Source organism: Pelophylax lessonae (assembly GCF_965119305.1).
Source record: "Pelophylax lessonae genome assembly, chromosome: 2".
NCBI classification, from domain to species: Eukaryota; Metazoa; Chordata; class Amphibia; order Anura; family Ranidae; genus Pelophylax; species Pelophylax lessonae.
Window position 1 is genome coordinate 685,198,292 of NC_138769.1, and position 18,681 is coordinate 685,216,972.

The 18,681-nt window shown below is 49.5% G+C and overlaps 1 protein-coding gene across 2 annotated transcripts in view; it reads right to left on the reverse strand.

Moving 5' to 3' along the window:
* Positions 1-18,681, reverse strand: part of LOC309546278 (high affinity choline transporter 1-like) — a 90,040-nt gene that overhangs the window by 11,703 nt on the left and 59,656 nt on the right. For both annotated transcript variants that reach the window (XM_082245867.1, XM_082245866.1), the window contains one exon: positions 3,483-3,700. In XM_082245867.1, coding sequence (XP_082101993.1) covers positions 3,483-3,700 — 218 coding nt within the window. The remainder of the gene's footprint in view (positions 1-3,482; positions 3,701-18,681) is intronic.

Sequence of the window (18,681 nt, forward strand, 5' to 3'; positions counted from 1 at the left end):
CAGGTGGTGGAATAGGCATGGCACAGGTGATGGAATAGGCATGGCACAGGTGATGGTAAGGTCATGGCACAGGTGGTGGAATAGGCATGGCACAGATGGTACAGGCATGGCGCAGGTGATGGAATAGGCATGGCACAGGTGATGGTAAGGTCATGGCACAGGTGGTGGAATAGGCATGGCGCAGGTGGTGGAATAGGCATGGCACAGATGGTACAGGCATGGCACAGGTGATGGTAAGGTCATGGCACAGGTGGTGGAATAGGCATGGCACAGATGGTACAGGCATGGGGCAGGTGATGGAATAGGCATGGCACAGGTGATGGTAAGGCCATGGCACAGGTGGTGGAATAGGCATGGCGCAGGTGGTGGAATAGGCATGGCACAGATGGTACAGGCATGGCACAGGTGATGGTAAGGTCATGGCACAGGTGGTGGAATAGGCATGGCACAGATGGTACAGGCATGGCGCAGGTGGTGGAATAGGCATGGCACAGGTGATGGAATAGGCATGGCACAGATGGTACAGGCATGGCGCAGGTGGTGGAATAGGCATGGCACAGGTGATGGAATAGGCATGGCACAGATGGTACAGGCATGGCGCAGGTGGTGGAATAGGCATGGCACAGGCATGGCGCAGGTGGTGGAATAGGCATGGCACAGATGGTACAGGCATGGCACAGGTGGTGGAATAGGCATGCCGCAGATGGTACAGGCATGGCGCAGGTGATGGAATAGGCATGGCACAGATGTTACAGGCATGGCACAGGTGATGGAATAGGCATGGCACAGGTGATGGTAAGGTCATGGCACAGGTGGTGGAATAGGCATGGCACAGATGGTACAGGCATGGCGCAGGTGATTGAATAGGCATGGCACAGGTGATGGAATAGGCATGGCACAGGTGATGGAATAGGCATGCCGCAGATGGTACAGGCATGGCGCAGGTGATGGAATAGGCATGGCACAGATGGTACAGGCATGGCACAGGTGATGGTAAGGTCATGGCACAGGTGATGGTAAGGTCATGGCACAGGTGGTGGAATAGGCATGGCACAGATGGTACAGGCATGGCGCAGGTGGTGGAATAGGCATGGCACAGGCATGGCACAGGTGATGTAATAGGCATGGCACAGATGGTACAGGCATGGCGCAGGTGGTGGAATAGGCATGGCACAGGCATGGCGCAGGTGGTGGAATAGGCATGGCACAGATGGTACAGGCATGGCACAGGTGGTGGAATAGGCATGGCACAGGCTTGGCACAGGTGATGGAATAGGCATGGCACAGATGGTACAGGCATGGCGCAGGTGGTGGAATAGGCATGGCACAGGCATGGCGCAGGTGGTGGAATAGGCATGGCACAGATGGTACAGGCATGGCACAGGTGGTGGAATAGGCATGGCGCAGATGGTACAGGCATGGCGCAGGTGATGGAATAGGCATGGCACAGATGGTACAGGCATGGCACAGGTGATGGAATAGGCATGGCACAGGTGATGGTAAGGTCATGGCACAGGTGGTGGAATAGGCATGGCACAGGCATGGCGCAGGTGGTGGAATAGGCATGGCACAGGCATGGCGCTGGTGGTGGAATGGGCATGGCACAGGCATGGCGCAGGTGGTGGAATAGGCATGGCACAGATGGTACAGGCATGGCACAGGTGGTGAAATAGGCATGGCACAGATGGTACAGGCATGGCACAGGTGATGGTAAGGTCATGGCACAGGTGGTGGTAAGGTCATGGCACAGGTGGTGGAATAGGCATGGCACAGATGGTACAGGCATGGCGCAGGTGGTGGAATAGGCATGGCACAGGCATGGCGCAGGTGGTGGAATAGGCATGGCACAGGCATGGCGCAGGTGGTGGAATAGGCATGGCACAGATGGTACAGGCATGGCACAGGTGATGGTAAGGTCATGGCACAGGTGATGGTAAGGTCATGGCACAGGTGGTGGAATAGGCATGGCACAGATGGTACAGGCATGGCGCAGGTGGTGGAATAGGCATGGCACAGGCATGGCGCAGGTGGTGGAATAGGCATGGCACAGGCATGGCGCTGGTGGTGGAATGGGCATGGCACAGGCATGGCGCAGGTGGTGGAATAGGCATGGCACAGATGGTACAGGCATGGCACAGGTGATGGTAAGGTCATGGCACAGGTGGTGGTAAGGTCATGGCACAGGTGGTGGTAAGGTCATGGCACAGGTGGTGGAATAGGCATGGCACAGATGGCACAGGCATGGCGCAGGTGGTGGAATAGGCATGGCACAGGCATGGCGCAGGTGGTGGAATAGGCATGGCACAGGCATGGCGCAGGTGGTGGAATAGGCATGGCACAGGCATGGCGCAGGTGGTGGAATAGGCACTTACCTGGCGACGGCTCGGCTCCCGGCGGCGGCTTCTCCCCTCCTCGCGACTCTGATGTCCGTCCTCTTCTGCTCGGCTCCTGGCGGCGGCTTCTCCCCTCCTCGCGACTCCTCTTCTTCGCGGGCTGCGGCGGGAAAGTGACCGGGCGGTGACGGTGAGTGACTGATGCACGCACCGGCACCGCCCCCAACGAGGTCACCATGGATGTCCTGAATCATGATTGGTCCAGGCTGGAGTCTGGACCAATCATGATCCAAGACATCACAAAAGGGGGTGGTGTAGCGCATTTTTCTGCGCTACAGTTACGCCCCAGAAGGCCGCCAATTGGCGCCTCTGCTGGTGGAAAACCCCACCCCCCATCGGCACCAATGCGGCGGACGCCGAAAGAGGGGTGGTGGAGCGCAGAGCTCTGCGCTACAGTTACGCCCCAGAAGGCCGTCTATCGGCGCCTCTGCGGGTGGAAAACCCCACCCCCATAGGCACCAATGAGACGGGCGCCCCTTGTGGGCAAAAATTTTTTTTTTTTTTTTTTAAATCTTTTTTTTTTCTTTTTCTTTTTTTGGGGGGGGGGGGGGGCGGCGCCCCTGCGCCCCCTATGGGCCGGCCGCCACTGGTCAAGAGCTCAGTGATGCCCTGGTCCAGATCTGGGAGGAAATACCCCAAGGCACCATCCGTCGTCTCATTAGGAACATGCCCCGACATTGTCCATTATGAATACAAGCACATGGGGCCCATACAAACTACTGAGTACCATTTTGAGCTGCTGCAAAGAAATTTTAGCAAAATGGACTAGCCTGCTGCATAATTTTTTCACCTTGATTTTCAGAGAGTCTTTGATTTCAGCCCTCTGTAGGGTGATAATTTTCATTTCCGTCAAATGATGTGGCATCCTTTCATTCCTAACACACTACCCAGATATCCAGCATGATATTTTTCCCCATGGAGATCTGATGTTTTCAAGGTGTTCCTTTCATTTTTTTTGAGCAGTGTATAAAACCCGTATAACATTTTCTATGTAAAACACAAAGTTTCTACTAGGTTGCTTGATGTGTGTTTGTGATTGTGTTGCTAAAGTCATTTTTTTTTTTTTTAGAAAGTAAGAATTCAGCTCACCGTTTTCCTTAGCATCTTCTTGTAGATGTTGTAGGCAAACATGGAACTGGCAGACAGGAGAGAGGAGTCTGCAGAGGACATCACAGCTGCTGCAATGGCTCCCAACCCCGCCACTGACACATACGCTGGGCAGAGGTACTGCAATACCAGAGGAAGAATCATGTTTGACTCATTCCTCTTATATGGTGAGGGTAAGCCATAGCTAGTCTGGTTCCAGTCTAGAAAAAAAAGTCAGCCAGCGGTTAGCACAACTGTTGGGGAACTGACAAATAAAGTTAGACAAATATTCACCAACATAATTATTTTGGGCTGTCAAAACTACACATTTACTTAGAATAAGATAAATCACCCCCTCCAGGTTAACTACTGTATATATAGTTTTCTTTAGTCAATTGGATTTCAATTCCTGAACTATTTTTGTGCCATATAAATTGTGACAATATAACATGGACCATCATATAAAACCTTGCTAAATACATTCTGTTAAAGAGGAACTGAACTCTGGAAGCTCTGCTCAAGTAGTTCAGGCAGAAGGCAAAGGATCAGTAGTCTCCCTGCCAGTGCCATCTTAAGAGCATTAAAGGGCCCTGGGCAATGCAGTGCATCGGGGCCCCGCCTACACAATCACCCACCAGAATAAAATGCTAATTATCAATAAGGCAATATTTATTGGTACAGCAGTGCCAAGCTAATACCAGCTTCTAAGTTGGGCGGCTGGGTCCGGTGATCACACACAGGGACGGTAATCACACTTGACTGTCCTGTGTGCGCCTGTTCCTGTGGAGGCAGACCGGCATTCCTGCAGTTGTGGGCTCCTCCTCTATGGCCCAAGTGGCCTGACAGCAGCTCAGGGCCGAGAGGCGCTTGCCCCCTGCTAAGTTTGGCCGCAGGATACACACAGGAATCGGGACTAATGCTGGGGCTGGGTCGCAGGGCAGGTGGGGCCCCCCAGGCAAGTGGGGCCCCTGGGCAACTGCCCAGCGTGCCCATTCGGTAAGATGGCCCTGCTCCCTGCACCTGTTTTTTGCCCAATACCGACTTACCATGCCCTGTTTTGCATTGTATAAGCAGGGCTTTCCTTCCTCATGTCAGAGCCTCCAGCAAGGAGAACAGTGACATCAAATCTCTCTTCAAATCTTCTGAGACTAGCACTGCATATATACTGTATACTATATACAGTTTAGCTATGAAGCTGTAGGCACAGGAGTACCTAGGCACCTTCACATACCAAGGAATGCATTGCTATTTTTCTGGAGGAATTCAAGTCAAAAGGTAAGTTTTTAAGGTACTGCTTATGCACAGTTAACATTTCCAATTTTCTCTATAATATGAGAGGTGTTAGAGTCAAACCGGGACTTTTGAGTTTGTATAATAAAAGAACATTTTTCAAGGAGTGAAAACTGCATTTGTTTTTCAACATACTCCCCTGCTACATGTATGCACTTATCCCAGTGTTTAACTAATGCCAGGATTCGGCATAGAAAGATCGGTCAGTACGCCTGAACCATCCTAAGACAGCCTGCTTCACTTCGTCATCAGGAAGATTCAGAAAAATGACAGGATATGCGTTGATTATTCAGGACTAGGTGTTCCATGCGCTAAATGTTCACAGGAATGACTGCTGTGGGCTGGGAACCACCAGAGCCGGGATCTTCACTGATGGATGTACGGTCATGTTTTAAATGTTTAAACAATTCAAATGTCTTACTGTGGCTGAGCATTTCATCATCGTACTGTGCTTGGAGTCTTCTGTGAATATCCACGGGTTTTACGCCTTCGTTCACAGGAAACTTCATTACCACACACTATCCCATGCACGCACTAACACTGTTGTCTGCCATCTTGATTAACAGTCTCCGGACTGGCCTGCGAAATGTGTGCTGCCTATCAGTAATAAAACACACTTTCCACTTACTACTGCGTGTAGTACAGCCACGCTAGCATCTTTTGTTATATACCTGTAAAATTAGAAGTCTCGGTTTGACTTGAACGCCTCTCGTATAACAAATCTTCACATTTTGAGTTTAGGTCCACTTTAGTTATCATCAACCAGACCCCAAATGTCCCTCTTAGATAGTTTTAACAATTGCTCCTATTATCCTGGGAATTCATCTCCAATTTTATGACTAGGGTATTTCAGATCCCACCAGTTTAACTATATTACCTGGATCAGTACCCAACACCAGCCCCCTTTAACTTTAAATGACAACACTAACTCAGCATTGGGATTAAATGGTGGGTTTGGCCTTTTATTAAATAAAACTATACATAACAGAAAAAAAGATAAAACAGTCAAACCAATCCAGGTCAAAGAAGGGTTGCAGATCCTTGACAATACTATCTCCCACAACTTTGGAGTCTGTGGTACTATTAGGTTAGGTTCTGTCCCCAGCTGCCAAAACACCGCCTCAAGGACTATCCTAACTGACCACAGACCCCTACCACCTTAAACTACCAGGTCAGTCTAGACTGAACAAGACCAACCATAGGACTCCATACCTGAGATGGGTCCCACCATTTTATCGTTGGACACCATGTTTTGGACCCTCGTCAAGGACCCCAACCACCAACCTCCTTAGCAGAACAACAGAAAATGTCATCACCAGAGCGGGCGGGAGGGACATTTCTCCTATGATCTCAAGGCTGCAAGTGAAGCCCCTTCACTCTTCCCTCTCCAACTACTTTCTCTCCATCTCCTCCCCATCACCTCGTCTGCTCTTCCAATAAGGTAAGTGTCCTGACCTCTCATATCCCAACAACTAATTTAACCCCCTACTGCCAGGTTTTACTTCCACCCTGTCATGTATGCCCTATGTTTATCATTTCCTTCAAGCTCCGGGCATGTCTTACTCACTGTCATCTCTAGATACCCAACACTTGGTGATCAGACTAATGCAAGCCCTTTCTTTTTTTTTTTTTTTTTTTTTTTTAAGGACGGACCATTGGGGAGAAATTGCAATTTAGTCCAATTTATCACAAGCCTTGAATGTTGTCTGTATAGGGAGATGTTGTCAATGGCCCTGACCAAATTAATGGTCAAGCCTTAATAGCACGGAACGTATCCTCTATACCAGTGGTTCTCAATTCCGGTCCTCGGGACCCACTAACAGGCCAGATTTTAAGTATTACCTTGGGGGATGCAGACTAGAATACTGCAATCACTGAGCAGCAAATGAGATCACCTGTGATGTAATTTAGTTATCTTGCAAACCTGGCCTGTTGGTGGGTCCCGAGGACCGGAATTGAGAACCACTGCTCTATACAAAGCCTTGTTTACCCTTCCTTTCAGGGCCACGCACAGACGATCAAGATGCTACTTATGTTGTTCGGAGCGACAGACTGATTTTAGATGTGAGTGGCTACTTTATTTTATTTATGTGCCTACTACTTGTACAATAAATGTATTTTCTTTATATACACTGATGGCATGGATTTGACCTATATCCAGGGACAAATGGGTGATTCTGACCTGAACTGAGATGGATGGACCATTATGCTGAATTTATGCTGGATTTCTCACACTGAACAACATTGGAGACTTAAAGAGGGCTTATGGCACTTTTCCACTGCAAGTACCGCCTCAGCTCCACTCGGCACTGCTTGGCCCTGCTCGGCTCAGTTTGCTTTTCCACTGCTTGATACGAGTCGGCACCTTTCGGCACTATATAGGCTCTACTCGGCTCGGCTTGCTTTTCCACTAAAGTAGTAAGTAGGTGGGATTACAACAATTTTCTGACCAATCAGGGGCTAGTAGTGACAAACAATCAAGGCTGCATGCAAAGGATTGTGGGATATGGTATAGGTATGGCCTGCTTGGAACCCCAACTGAGGTGGTACTGTTTAAACGAGCCGTACTGACTCGTACCATGTAGTGGAAAAGCACCGCTGTACCAAACCGTACCAAACTGTTCTAACACGTACCATGTGGTACCATGCAGTGGAAAAGCGCCAAACCGAGCCAAACCGATCCGTTCCATGCAGTGGAAAAGCGCCATTATTCTCCATTATCTGGTGAGTTTGCATTGCATGAGGGGTGAAGGAGTTGAACACACTTAAGCATATGTTCTTTCCAGTGGTGTATTTTGGTTTTGTGCTGCCCTAGGTAAGACTAAATGCGTCCCCCCTCCCCCTCCTATGTAAATTTGCCCCACTCCTTCCTTTTTAACGGATGTGACTCCCTCCAAAATTTAAGGACTACAAGTCCCAGCATGAACCCCTGGGATCTCACGAGTGGAGGGGGGTGAGAGGGGGTGGGAGGTGAGAGAGAGAGGGGTGAGAGAGAAGGGGGGTGAGGGGGAGTGGGAGAGAGAGGGAGAAAGAGAGGGGATGAGAGAGAGAGAGGGGGGTGAGAGAGAGAGAGATGGTGAGAGAGAGGGGGAGGTGAGAGAGAGAGAGGGGGTGAGATAGAGAGAGGGGAGGAGATAGAGAGAGGGGGGTGAAAGAGAGAGAGAGGGGGATGAGAGAGAGGAGATGAGAGAGAGGGGGAATGAGAGCATGAGAGAGAGGGGGGGAGAAAGTGAGGAGGGGGGTGAGAGAGGCAGCTCTAGCACCGGTGGCCAATAGGGTCTCAGGTGGAGGGGGGGCAGCTTTTTTGCTGCCCCCCTGCAAAGTGCTGCCCTAGGCCTGGGCTTTGTCGGCCTAGGCCAAAATACAGCACTGGTTCTTTCACTACGGGTGCTGCCCTGCCTCTGTTTCTACTACCACCACAATTTTTGGTACTGCACCATGATGTGTTCACTATTTCCCTTTCATGTTTGTCCGCGGTTGTAACTTTTGGGAGGAGCCCAAATCCACTTTGGAACAGTTGTGACTTCAGGTACTCACTTGGATTTCCACCCATATGACTCCATATTAATTTTTTTACGGATATTTGGACTTTTATTTATGGATTTTATTCTATGAATTTTAATTTTTGGATTTCACGTTGATGAGCGCTGCAAAATTCTTATGTGTTTCTATTAGACCCCACCATCCTTTAACTTTGTGAAATCATAAAGTCCCTCTGTCACTTAAAATAGAAACTGCAATAAAAGCTCCACACAAGTCTGAACTTGGCTGTTTTCAAGTGCTATAGCCTCTGGTAGAATCCTCAGCATTCAACACTCCTCTATTATGCACTGTGGTTCCATCTGCTGGTTCTACATCACTACAGAACATAGCAGTCTTGTAGGAACCAAAGGTAGAAACCATTGAGTGCAGTATGGGACCAGGCATCCAACATTCCTAGAAGTGTGTGTGGATGTTAATATTCTGGCAGAAACTGTAGTGCTTAAACACAGTTGGGTTAGGAATCACAGCCTGTGAAAGGTAAGCATTCAAGGGGCTTTTTTACATTTTTTTTTGGGGGGCGAAAAGTCACTTTAAAGCAGGGGTCTCCAAACTGCGGCCCGCAGGCCAAATCGAGCCCACTGCAAGATTTTATCCAGCCCTCTGAAGTAAGAGGGGACTTTATTGGGGATTCTGATATAGGTGTCATGGTCTTACCTTCTTGCTGTTCTCCTTCGTTTGACATGTGCTGGCGGCCATCTTGGTTTCTGGGTTTCTTGTAGCCTCCCACCCTGCGGCTCCTCCTTCCCACTGGGAGGAGCTGGATGCCTAGCTCATATATATAGGAGTTCTGTGGCTTCAGTTCCCTGCTTGGTCCTCCTGTGTTTACATGCTTCTAAGACTGCTGCTGCTTCTGGTTCCTGTTCCTGGCTTCGTCTGACTACCCTGCTGGTTCCTGATCCTGGCTTCGTCTGACTACCCTGCTGGTTCCTGATCCTGGCTTCGTCTGACTACCCTGCTGGTTCCTGATCCCTGGCTTCGCAAAGACTCTGCATCGGTTTCGCCTTCTGTTTGGACTTTTGCTTTATAGCTTGTTTTTCAATAAAGCTTGCTTATTTTCACTTATCTGTTGTTGTACGTCTGGTTCATGGTTCCGTGACATTAGGACCAAGCCATGAATTCTGACGGTACAGGGCCATCCTCGCTACCCACGCTGGTTGCCAGACTTGATCAGCAGGATCACCTGTTGGGTCGGTTCGCGGTGGCGTTGCAAACCCTGCTTGAACGCATGGTACCACAGGCCATGAATTCTGACGGTACAGGGCCATCCTCACTACCCACGCTGGTTGCCAGACTTGATCAGCAGGATCACCTGTTGGGTCAGTTCGCCGTGGCGTTGCAAACCCTGCTTGAACGCACGGCTCATTTCGCTCCCGTTGCCGATGGGTCGGTTGTCGCTCCTGGGCCCGCTCCTACTGCCGCTCCGGTTGTTGCGCCAGAGTCTACCCCGACACCTGTTGTTGCGCCTGCGGTGTTTCGGGGTATGTCCGGTTCTGCCCCCCTTCCACAGCGCTTTGGGGGAGAGCCAACTCAGTGCCGAGGTTTCCTTAACCAGGTGGGCATTTATTTCGAGTTGCTGCCACATGCCTTTCCTACTGAGAGATCAAAGGTGGGCTTCTTAATCTCGCTGCTCTCGGACAAGGCCTTGGCCTGGGCCAGCCCTTTATGGGAGAACAACAATCCGGTGGTTGCCGAATTTTCCGGTTTTGTTGCTTCTCTTCGGAAGGTATTCGATGTGCCGGCTCGTGCTGCCTCTGCTGCGAAGCTCCTTATGTCCATCAGACAGGGTTCACGATCCGTAGCTGAATACGCCATTGAGTTTCGTACCCTGGCAGCAGAGGTGGGCTGGAATAATGAGGCTCTGGTCGCTGCTTTCTCTCATGGTCTCTCAGATGCCTTAAAGGATGAGGTTGCAGCTAAGGACCTACCAGTGGAGCTCGAGTCTCTTATTTCTTTCCTGATATTGATTGACACCAGACTCAGGGAGAGACCTTCCTTTAAGGAGAGTCTGCGGAGGCCTCCTAACAGATTGGCGCCTACCTTTGCTGTCCCACCCGTGCCTCCCTCTCCTCCCACGCCTCCTGGGGATGACTTGTCTGGGGGTGAACCCATGCAGCTGGGGTTTGCTCGCCTGTCCGAGGGGGAGAGGGTACTCCGGAGATGCGAGGGCCGGTGCATGTACTGTGGTCTCGGTGGGCATTTTCGGTTGGCATGTCCGAACCGTTCGGGAAACGCTCGCACCTGAGATCCTGTCGGGGGCAGATCTTGGGTGGAGTCTCCTCGTCCCCGGTTTCCCGTGTTGACAAACCACTGATCACTGTTGTCCTCTCCTGGGTCGGGGGCTCGGTGACGACCCAGGCGTTGGTGGACTCTGGTGCTGGTGGTTTGTTCATTGATAGTGTGTTCGCTGCCGCCAATTCCATTCCTCTGCAGGCTCGAGGTTCTCCTCTGGCTCTTGAGGCGATAGACGGCAGACCCCTTCTGCCGCCACACGTGACTCATGAGACCCTTCCAGTGGGGTTAGCCATTGGTGCCGTCCACAGAGAGTCGGTCTGCTTCCAGGTTATTTCGTCTCCACACTACTCGGTGGTCTTGGGGTACCCCTGGCTCCAGAAGCATAATCCGATTTTCGATTGGAGATCGGCCGAGATCCTCTCGTGGTCACCGCAGTGTGGGGCTAGTTGCATCCATGGGCCTGTCAAGTTGCTGTGTACTTCCTCGGACTCTCTGTTGCCCCCTGAATACGAGGAGTACCGGGATGTATTCGATAAGGTGCGCGCGGTTGCCCTACCTCCGCACCGCCCATACGATTGTGCCATCGAGTTACAATCTGGTGCCGTTCCTCCTCGTGGCAAGGTCTATCCACTGTCGGTAGCGGAGAATGAGGCCATGGAGGAGTACGTGAGGGAGGCGCTTTCACGCGGACACATTCGCAAATCCTCGTCCCCGGCAGGGGCTGGATTTTTCTTTGTGAAAAAGAAGGGCGGTGAGTTGAGGCCTTGCATCGATTACAGGGGTCTCAATCGCATCACGATCAAGAACGCTTACCCGATACCCTTGATTTCCGAGCTGTTCGATCGCCTTAAAGGGGCCACGGTCTTTACCAAACTCGACCTGAGGGCGGCATATAACCTCGTAAGGATCAAGGCGGGCGATGAGTGGAAGACCGCGTTTAACACCAGGACCGGTCATTATGAATCCTTGGTTATGCCCTTTGGGCTGTGCAATGCGCCCGCAGTCTTTCAGGAATTCATCAACGATGTTTTCCGTGACCTGTTGCAGCAGTGTGTGGTGGTCTATTTGGATGACATCTTGGTATATTCTGAGTCCATGGAGACCCACATTCTGGATGTCAAACGAGTGTTGCAACGGTTACGAGAGAACAAGCTGTTCGGTAAGCTTGAGAAATGCGAATTTCACCGATCCCAGGTAACCTTCTTAGGTTACATAATTTCCGCTGAGGGGTTCTCCATGGATCCTGAGAAGGTTTCGGCTGTCTTACGGTGGCCCCAGCCCAGTGGTCTTCGCTCCCTGCAGCGCTTTTTGGGCTTCGCCAATTATTATCGGAAGTTCATCAGGGACTTTTCCATGCTAGCCAAGCCTCTCACGGATCTGACCAGGAAGGGCAGTAATTCCCAGGTCTGGCCGCCCGAGGCCATCCGAGCTTTTGAGGCTCTAAAGTCCGCCTTTGTGTTGGCTCCGATTCTGTCGCATCCCAACCCTGGGTTGCCCTTTGTCCTCGAGGTGGACGCGTCTGAGATGGGAGTAGGCGCCCTTCTGTCTCAGCGTAGAACACTAGAGGGTCCTCTGCTTCCTTGTGGGTTTTACTCCCGGAAACTGTCTTCCGCGGAGTGCAACTACCAGATTGGTGACAGGGAGTTATTGGCCATCGTGCAGGCTCTTAAAGAATGGAGGCACTTGCTCGAGGGTTCGGTGGTTCCGGTCCTCATCCTGACGGACCACAAGAATCTGACCTACCTCTCTGAGGCCAAGAGATTGACACCACGTCAGGCCAGATGGGCTCTGTTCTTGTCACGTTTTAATTACGTGGTCTCCTACCTACCCGGTTCCAAGAACATCAGGGCGGATGCCTTATCACGGCAGTACTCCGACCTGTCCAGGGAGGAGTCGATTCCGACTTCGGTCATACCTCCGAATCAGATCCTGGCCGCCATTCGCACCAGCCTGACCTCTCCCCTGGGTGAGCAGATTTTGGCGGCTCAATCTGGTGCTCCCTCTGGGAGACCCAACGGCAGATGTTTTGTGCCTGAGGAGTTGCGCACTCGGTTGTTGCGAACCTACCATAACTCCAAGACCGCGGGGCATCCTGGAAAGAATCAGCTGTCCTGGGCTGTTTCACGTCTGTTCTGGTGGCCTTCCCTACGTTCCGACATCGCCGCATATGTAGCGGCATGCTCCGTTTGTGCCCAGAGTAAGTCCCCTCGGCACCTTCCGTTGGGCCTTCTGCAACCCATAGCCACCGGGGAGCGCCCATGGTCACACCTGGGGATGGATTTCATTGTGGACCTCCCTGCATCCCGAGGCCATACGGTCATTCTCATGATTGTGGATCGGTTTTCCAAAATGTGCCACTGTGTTCCTCTCAAGAAGTTACCCTCTGCACAGGAGTTGGCCACGATTTTTGCCAGGGAGGTCTTCCGGTTGCACGGTTTGCCCAAGGAGATTGTGTCGGATCGGGGGAGTCAGTTTGTGTCCAGGTTCTGGCGCGCCTTTTGCTCCCAGTTGGGGATTCATCTCTCCTTCTCCTCGGCCTACCACCCTCAGTCCAATGGGGCCGCAGAACGATCCAATCAGGCCTTGGAGCAATTCCTTCGTTGCTATGTCTCCGATCACCAAGACAATTGGGTTGACCTCCTGCCTTGGGCCGAGTTTGCCAGGAACACGGCGGTGAACTCTTCCTCTGGGACGTCTCCCTTCATGGCCAACTATGGGTTCCAACCTGCCGTGTTACCGGAGGTATTCTCTCCCCAGGATATTCCGGCTGTGGAGGATCACCTTTCCGTCCTACGTGCTTCTTGGGTACAGATCCAGAAGTCCCTTGAGGTCTCTGCGCAGCGCCAGAGATTCCAGGCTGATCGCAGACGAGCGCCTGCTCCTTCCTACCAGGCCGGAGACCGTGTATGGTTGTCCACCCGCAACCTCAACCTTCGAGTGCCCACTCCCAAGCTGGCGCCTCGCTTTGTTGGTCCCTTCCGAGTGCTTCGCAGGGTAAACCCGGTAGCCTATGCCCTTGCGCTTCCTCCTGGCATGCGGATCTCCAACGTGTTTCATGTCTCCCTGTTGAAGCCACTGGTGTGTAATCGTTTCACTTCCTCGGTTCCTCTGCCTCGTCCGGTCCGAGTGGGCAATCGTGAGGAGTATGAGGTGAGCAATATCCTGGACTCACGCATGGTCCGCGGTCGGGTGCAGTTTTTGGTTCATTGGCGTGGTTATGGTCCAGAGGAGCGTTCCTGGGTTCCCTCCGCAGATGTCCATGCTCCTGCCTTGCTCCGAGCCTTCCACGCACGCTTCCCTCAGAAACCGTTCTTTACTCCGCGGAGGAGGGGCCCTTGAGGGGGAGGTACTGTCATGGTCTTACCTTCTTGCTGTTCTCCTTCGTTTGACATGTGCTGGCGGCCATCTTGGTTTCTGGGTTTCTTGTAGCCTCCCACCCTGCGGCTCCTCCTTCCCACTGGGAGGAGCTGGATGCCTAGCTCATATATATAGGAGTTCTGTGGCTTCAGTTCCCTGCTTGGTCCTCCTGTGTTCACATGCTTCTAAGACTGCTGCTGCTTCTGGTTCCTGTTCCTGGCTTCGTCTGACTACCCTGCTGGTTCCTGATCCTGGCTTCGTCTGACTACCCTGCTGGTTCCTGATCCTGGCTTCGTCTGACTACCCTGCTGGTTCCTGATCCCTGGCTTCGCAAAGACTCTGCATCGGTTTCGCCTTCTGTTTGGACTTTTGCTTTATAGCTTGTTTTTCAATAAAGCTTGCTTATTTTCACTTATCTGTTGTTGTACGTCTGGTTCATGGTTCCGTGACAATAGGGAGGTAGTTTGATTGCCCCAAATTTACTTGGAATTTTTTTGCTATGTTTTACTGAAGCTTTTTCCTGTTGGTCTAAATCATATCATCCTAATTACAAAAAAAAAAAAAAAAACAAATAAAATGTATGTATTTAAATTTGATTTGTTTATTTTTTAAAACTGATTTATTTTGGGAAAGCACAAATTTGTAAAATATGTCATGTGGCCCTCTGCGCTACTTTAACTGGCAATTGCGATGTCATGCAATGCTATATGCAACTGAAAGTTATATCTTTTTTTTTACATAGAGCTTTTGTTTGGTGGTATTTGGTCACCACTGGGTTTTTTTAATTGTTTGCTTTATAAACTAATAAAAACTGAACATTTTGAAAAAAATATATATATATTTTCTACTTTTTGTTCTAAAACATTTCCAATAAAATCAAATTTCTCCATAAAAATTAGGCCAAAGTGTATTCTGCTACATGTCTTTGGTCAAAAAAATCCCAATAAGCGTATATTAATTGGTTTGTGTGACAGTTATAGCGTCTACAATCTATAGTATAAATATTTGAAAATGAATCAATCCTGTACTGATGGCCTATCTCCCCCAAATGACCCCTTTTTTGGAAAGTAGACAATGTATTTAGTAAGGGGCATGCTGAGTTTTTTGAAGTTGTCATTTATTTGTCACAATTTTTTGGAAAACGAGGAAACAAAATAATTTTTCACAATTTATTTATTTTTTTCATACTGTCACCAGTGTAGTACAGCATCATCATATGACGGGTGTGACGGTAAGCAGGGTATGTATAAAAAAAAAAGTGAATAAATACATTTTAAAAAATTTTCAATTTTAATGTACATTTTTTTTTTTTATATATATATCCTGGGACACTGTACTACTCTGGGAAAGGGAGTGATCAGGATTGTTTTTTTTTTTTTTTTTGATTGATGATGATTGATGATGATCAATGTATAAGCAATAGTTTTAGCTGTCAGAAATGGGTTCTTGAACAGTTTGCTTATAGTTGTGATCTGTGATTGGCTACAGCTAATCACATGGTACCGGTGGGCAGGTACCATGTGATTGCTGTGGGCCAATCACATATCACTATGTGCAAGTTGTTCTATAAGCAAGTTGTTCATGAATGGAAATCCATAAATGCAACAACTATAAGCAAGTTGTTCATGAATGGAAATCCATAAAACACAGTTTGTTTACATTGTTATCATGTGATCTCTATGACCAATCATAGCGTTAACATAGTACCCGGGACCTGGTTACCAGTACATGTGATCCGCTGTGTGTAGCACAGGAGTGGTGCCCCTGACCCAGAACAGGCTGAATGATGTACAGGTATGTGATCCAGCCTGGTCATGCCACCACATTGGTCCAGAAATGGTTAAAGTGTACTTTTTTTTCTTGTAATGATATGTGTAGCACACCCCTTGTAGAAGCTGCTGAAGTTAGGATTCCCCACTGCTACATGGCCAGGCACACAGCATTTCCTTCATGTGTTCCAACACAGAGAACAGTCCTTGGCTTGTTTTTGATAAACTAGGAGTTAATAACTTAGATGGGGTTAGGGGTTATAGGATGCCCAACTTTAAAATGTCCAGAACTATGACAAAGGGGACAACTTCCTCCCTATTTACTCAGAAAATCCTCTTCTTCCTTCCTCCTGCACAAGCTTGGTTCACATACACAGCACTTTCTGCTCACTCCAGGGGGGAACTAACAGTCTTTAGTGTTAATTCAGCAACAGCCCATTACAGGCTGGGAACATCCCGTAACTTTGTGGATGCAGGTAGCACATTATGGAGTGAACAGTATCTCCTTCTGCCTCCCTGTAGACTCTGATACCAGTTCTACTGGTGCAGAAGATACCTTCCCACCTGGCTGCTTGCTTTCCTTCAGTCCTCTTGACTGGCACACTTCCACGGAGATTCCCCAGGGCAATGATGAAGACTTAGGCATGCCGCTGTTTTCAGAGTGCACCGTTACAGCTGACAGTCTCTCCCCTTTTTTCATCCTTGCACCATGCTGATCTACTCACTGTCTCTGCTTGCTCTCTCCCGGTGCCTCTCCTGAAGGTTCTCCTCCAACTGCCTCCTGCGGTGGAATCCTTCCAGGCTAGCTATCCCAAGCTCCAGGTCAAAGTAACCCCCTCTCTCTCAAGGGCCACCAACAGCCTCTCCTCAGCACTGCATCTCCATGTTCCTTCAAACTCCCCTGCTGGCATGGCCCATGCTTATTTATGGGAATTTCCCAGTCCCCTGCCAGGCCCACCACTGGGGATTGGCTGAGAGCCCATAAATATTTATAGGAGCCCCCCCTAGCCCCCATCCACTAGCTCTAGAACATTCTCCAATGTCCCAGAAACAGGGGGAGGCACCAGCCTGGTCTCTAATAAACCTGATCCAATTACTTGTTTCAGGTTTTAATCCTAGAGCCAGACAATGCTTTTACCCACACTACACTTTCTAGTAGCACACACTAGAGGGTGCTACATATGTACTTACATAGCACCATCAATTTATGCAGCGCTTTACATATATATATATATATATACATATATATTACATTAACATCAGTCCCTGCCCCCAAGGAGCTTGCAATCTAAGGTCCCGATTTCCCATTCATACATACAGTGCATCCGAAAAGTATTCACAGGGCTTCACTTTTTCCACATTTTGTTATGCTACAGGCTTATTCCAAAATGGATTACATTTATAATTTTCTTCAAAATTCTACAAACATGACCCCATAATGACAACATGAAAGAAGTTTCTTTGAAATCTTTGCAAATTTATTAAAAATAAAAAATGAAAAAATACCATGTACATACAGTAAGTATTCACAGCCTTTGCCATGACACTCAAAATTAAGCTCAGGTGCATCCTGTTTCAACTGATCATCCTTATGATGTTTCTACAACTTGATTGGAGTCCAGATGTGGTAAATTCAGTTGATTGGACATGATTTGGAAAGGCACACACCTGTCTATATAAGGTCCCACAGTTAACAGTGCATATCAGAGCACAAACCAAGCCATGAAGTCCAAAGAATTGTCTGTAGACCTCCGAGACAGGATTGTATCAAGGCACAGATCTGGGGAAGGGTACAGAAACATTTCTGCAGCATTGAAGGTCCCAGCGAGCACAGTGGTCTCCATCATCCATAAATGGAAGAAGTTTCAAACCACCAAGACTCTTCCTAGAGCGAGCCACCTGGCCAAACTGAGTGATCAGAGGAGAACAGTCTTAGTCAGGGAGGTGACCGAGATCCCCATGGTCACTCTGACAGAGCTCCACCGTTTCTCTGTGGAGAGAGGAGAACCTTCCAGGTGAACAACCATCTCTGCAGCACTCCACCAATCAGGCCTGTATGGTAGAGTGGCCAGACGGAAGCCACTCCTCAGTAAAAGGCACATGACAGCCCGCCTGGAGTTTGCCAAAAGGTACCTGAAGGACTCTCAGACCATGAGAAACAAAATTCTCTGGTCTGATGAAACAAAGATTGAACTCTTTGGTCTGAATGGCAAGTATCATGTCTGGAGGAAACCAGGCACTGCTCATCACCTTGCCAATACCATTTCTACAGTGAAGCATGGTGGTGGCAAATATTTGTGGCAGTCAGGGAACGCCAGTCCCCCCTGTGACAGAGGGCGCATAAGCGTTGCAAACTTGTACCGAGGAGGACTAGCGCCCCAAAGAAAGCCAGAAAACATCTTATTAAGTTGACAAAAAAAGGACCTCGAAATCCAGCAAGGGGAATTACGAAATAAGTAGGTAAGTTTAGGGAGAACCTTCATCTTCACAAGGTTGATCTTGCCCAAGAGGGAGAGGGGGAGGCGCTCCCATGCTCTCAGTCTGGCTCTAAGGCTCAAAATAACCGGATCCAGGTTGAGAGCAATGAAGTCCACTGGATCCCGGGACACCCGCACCCCGAGGTAGGTAAAGTTCTCCACCCACTGCAAGGGCAAATCCTGGGGGGCCCCAGTCTTCGCCCCGGGGTCAATGGCCAAGAGCTGTGACTTGGACCAGTTCACCCTTAGGCCCGATACAGCCACCAAAATACATTCCTCTCTTGTGGTTGTGGGCACCCACGTGACATCCATAGACATGTCATCATCGACGTCACTTTCCCCACCACTAACATTTGAGATCTCGGAGTAGGCAGCAACAGTGGGGACAAACCTCCTTGGGCTGATCTGGGTACTGTTGTCAGACTGCTGAATGGCGGCAGTGATACTATAACTACAAAGAGTGACAAACGCAATTAGAAAAAAGTATTCTAACTGGTGTGATAGACCAGTGGCCCCCCAAAACGACATATTGAA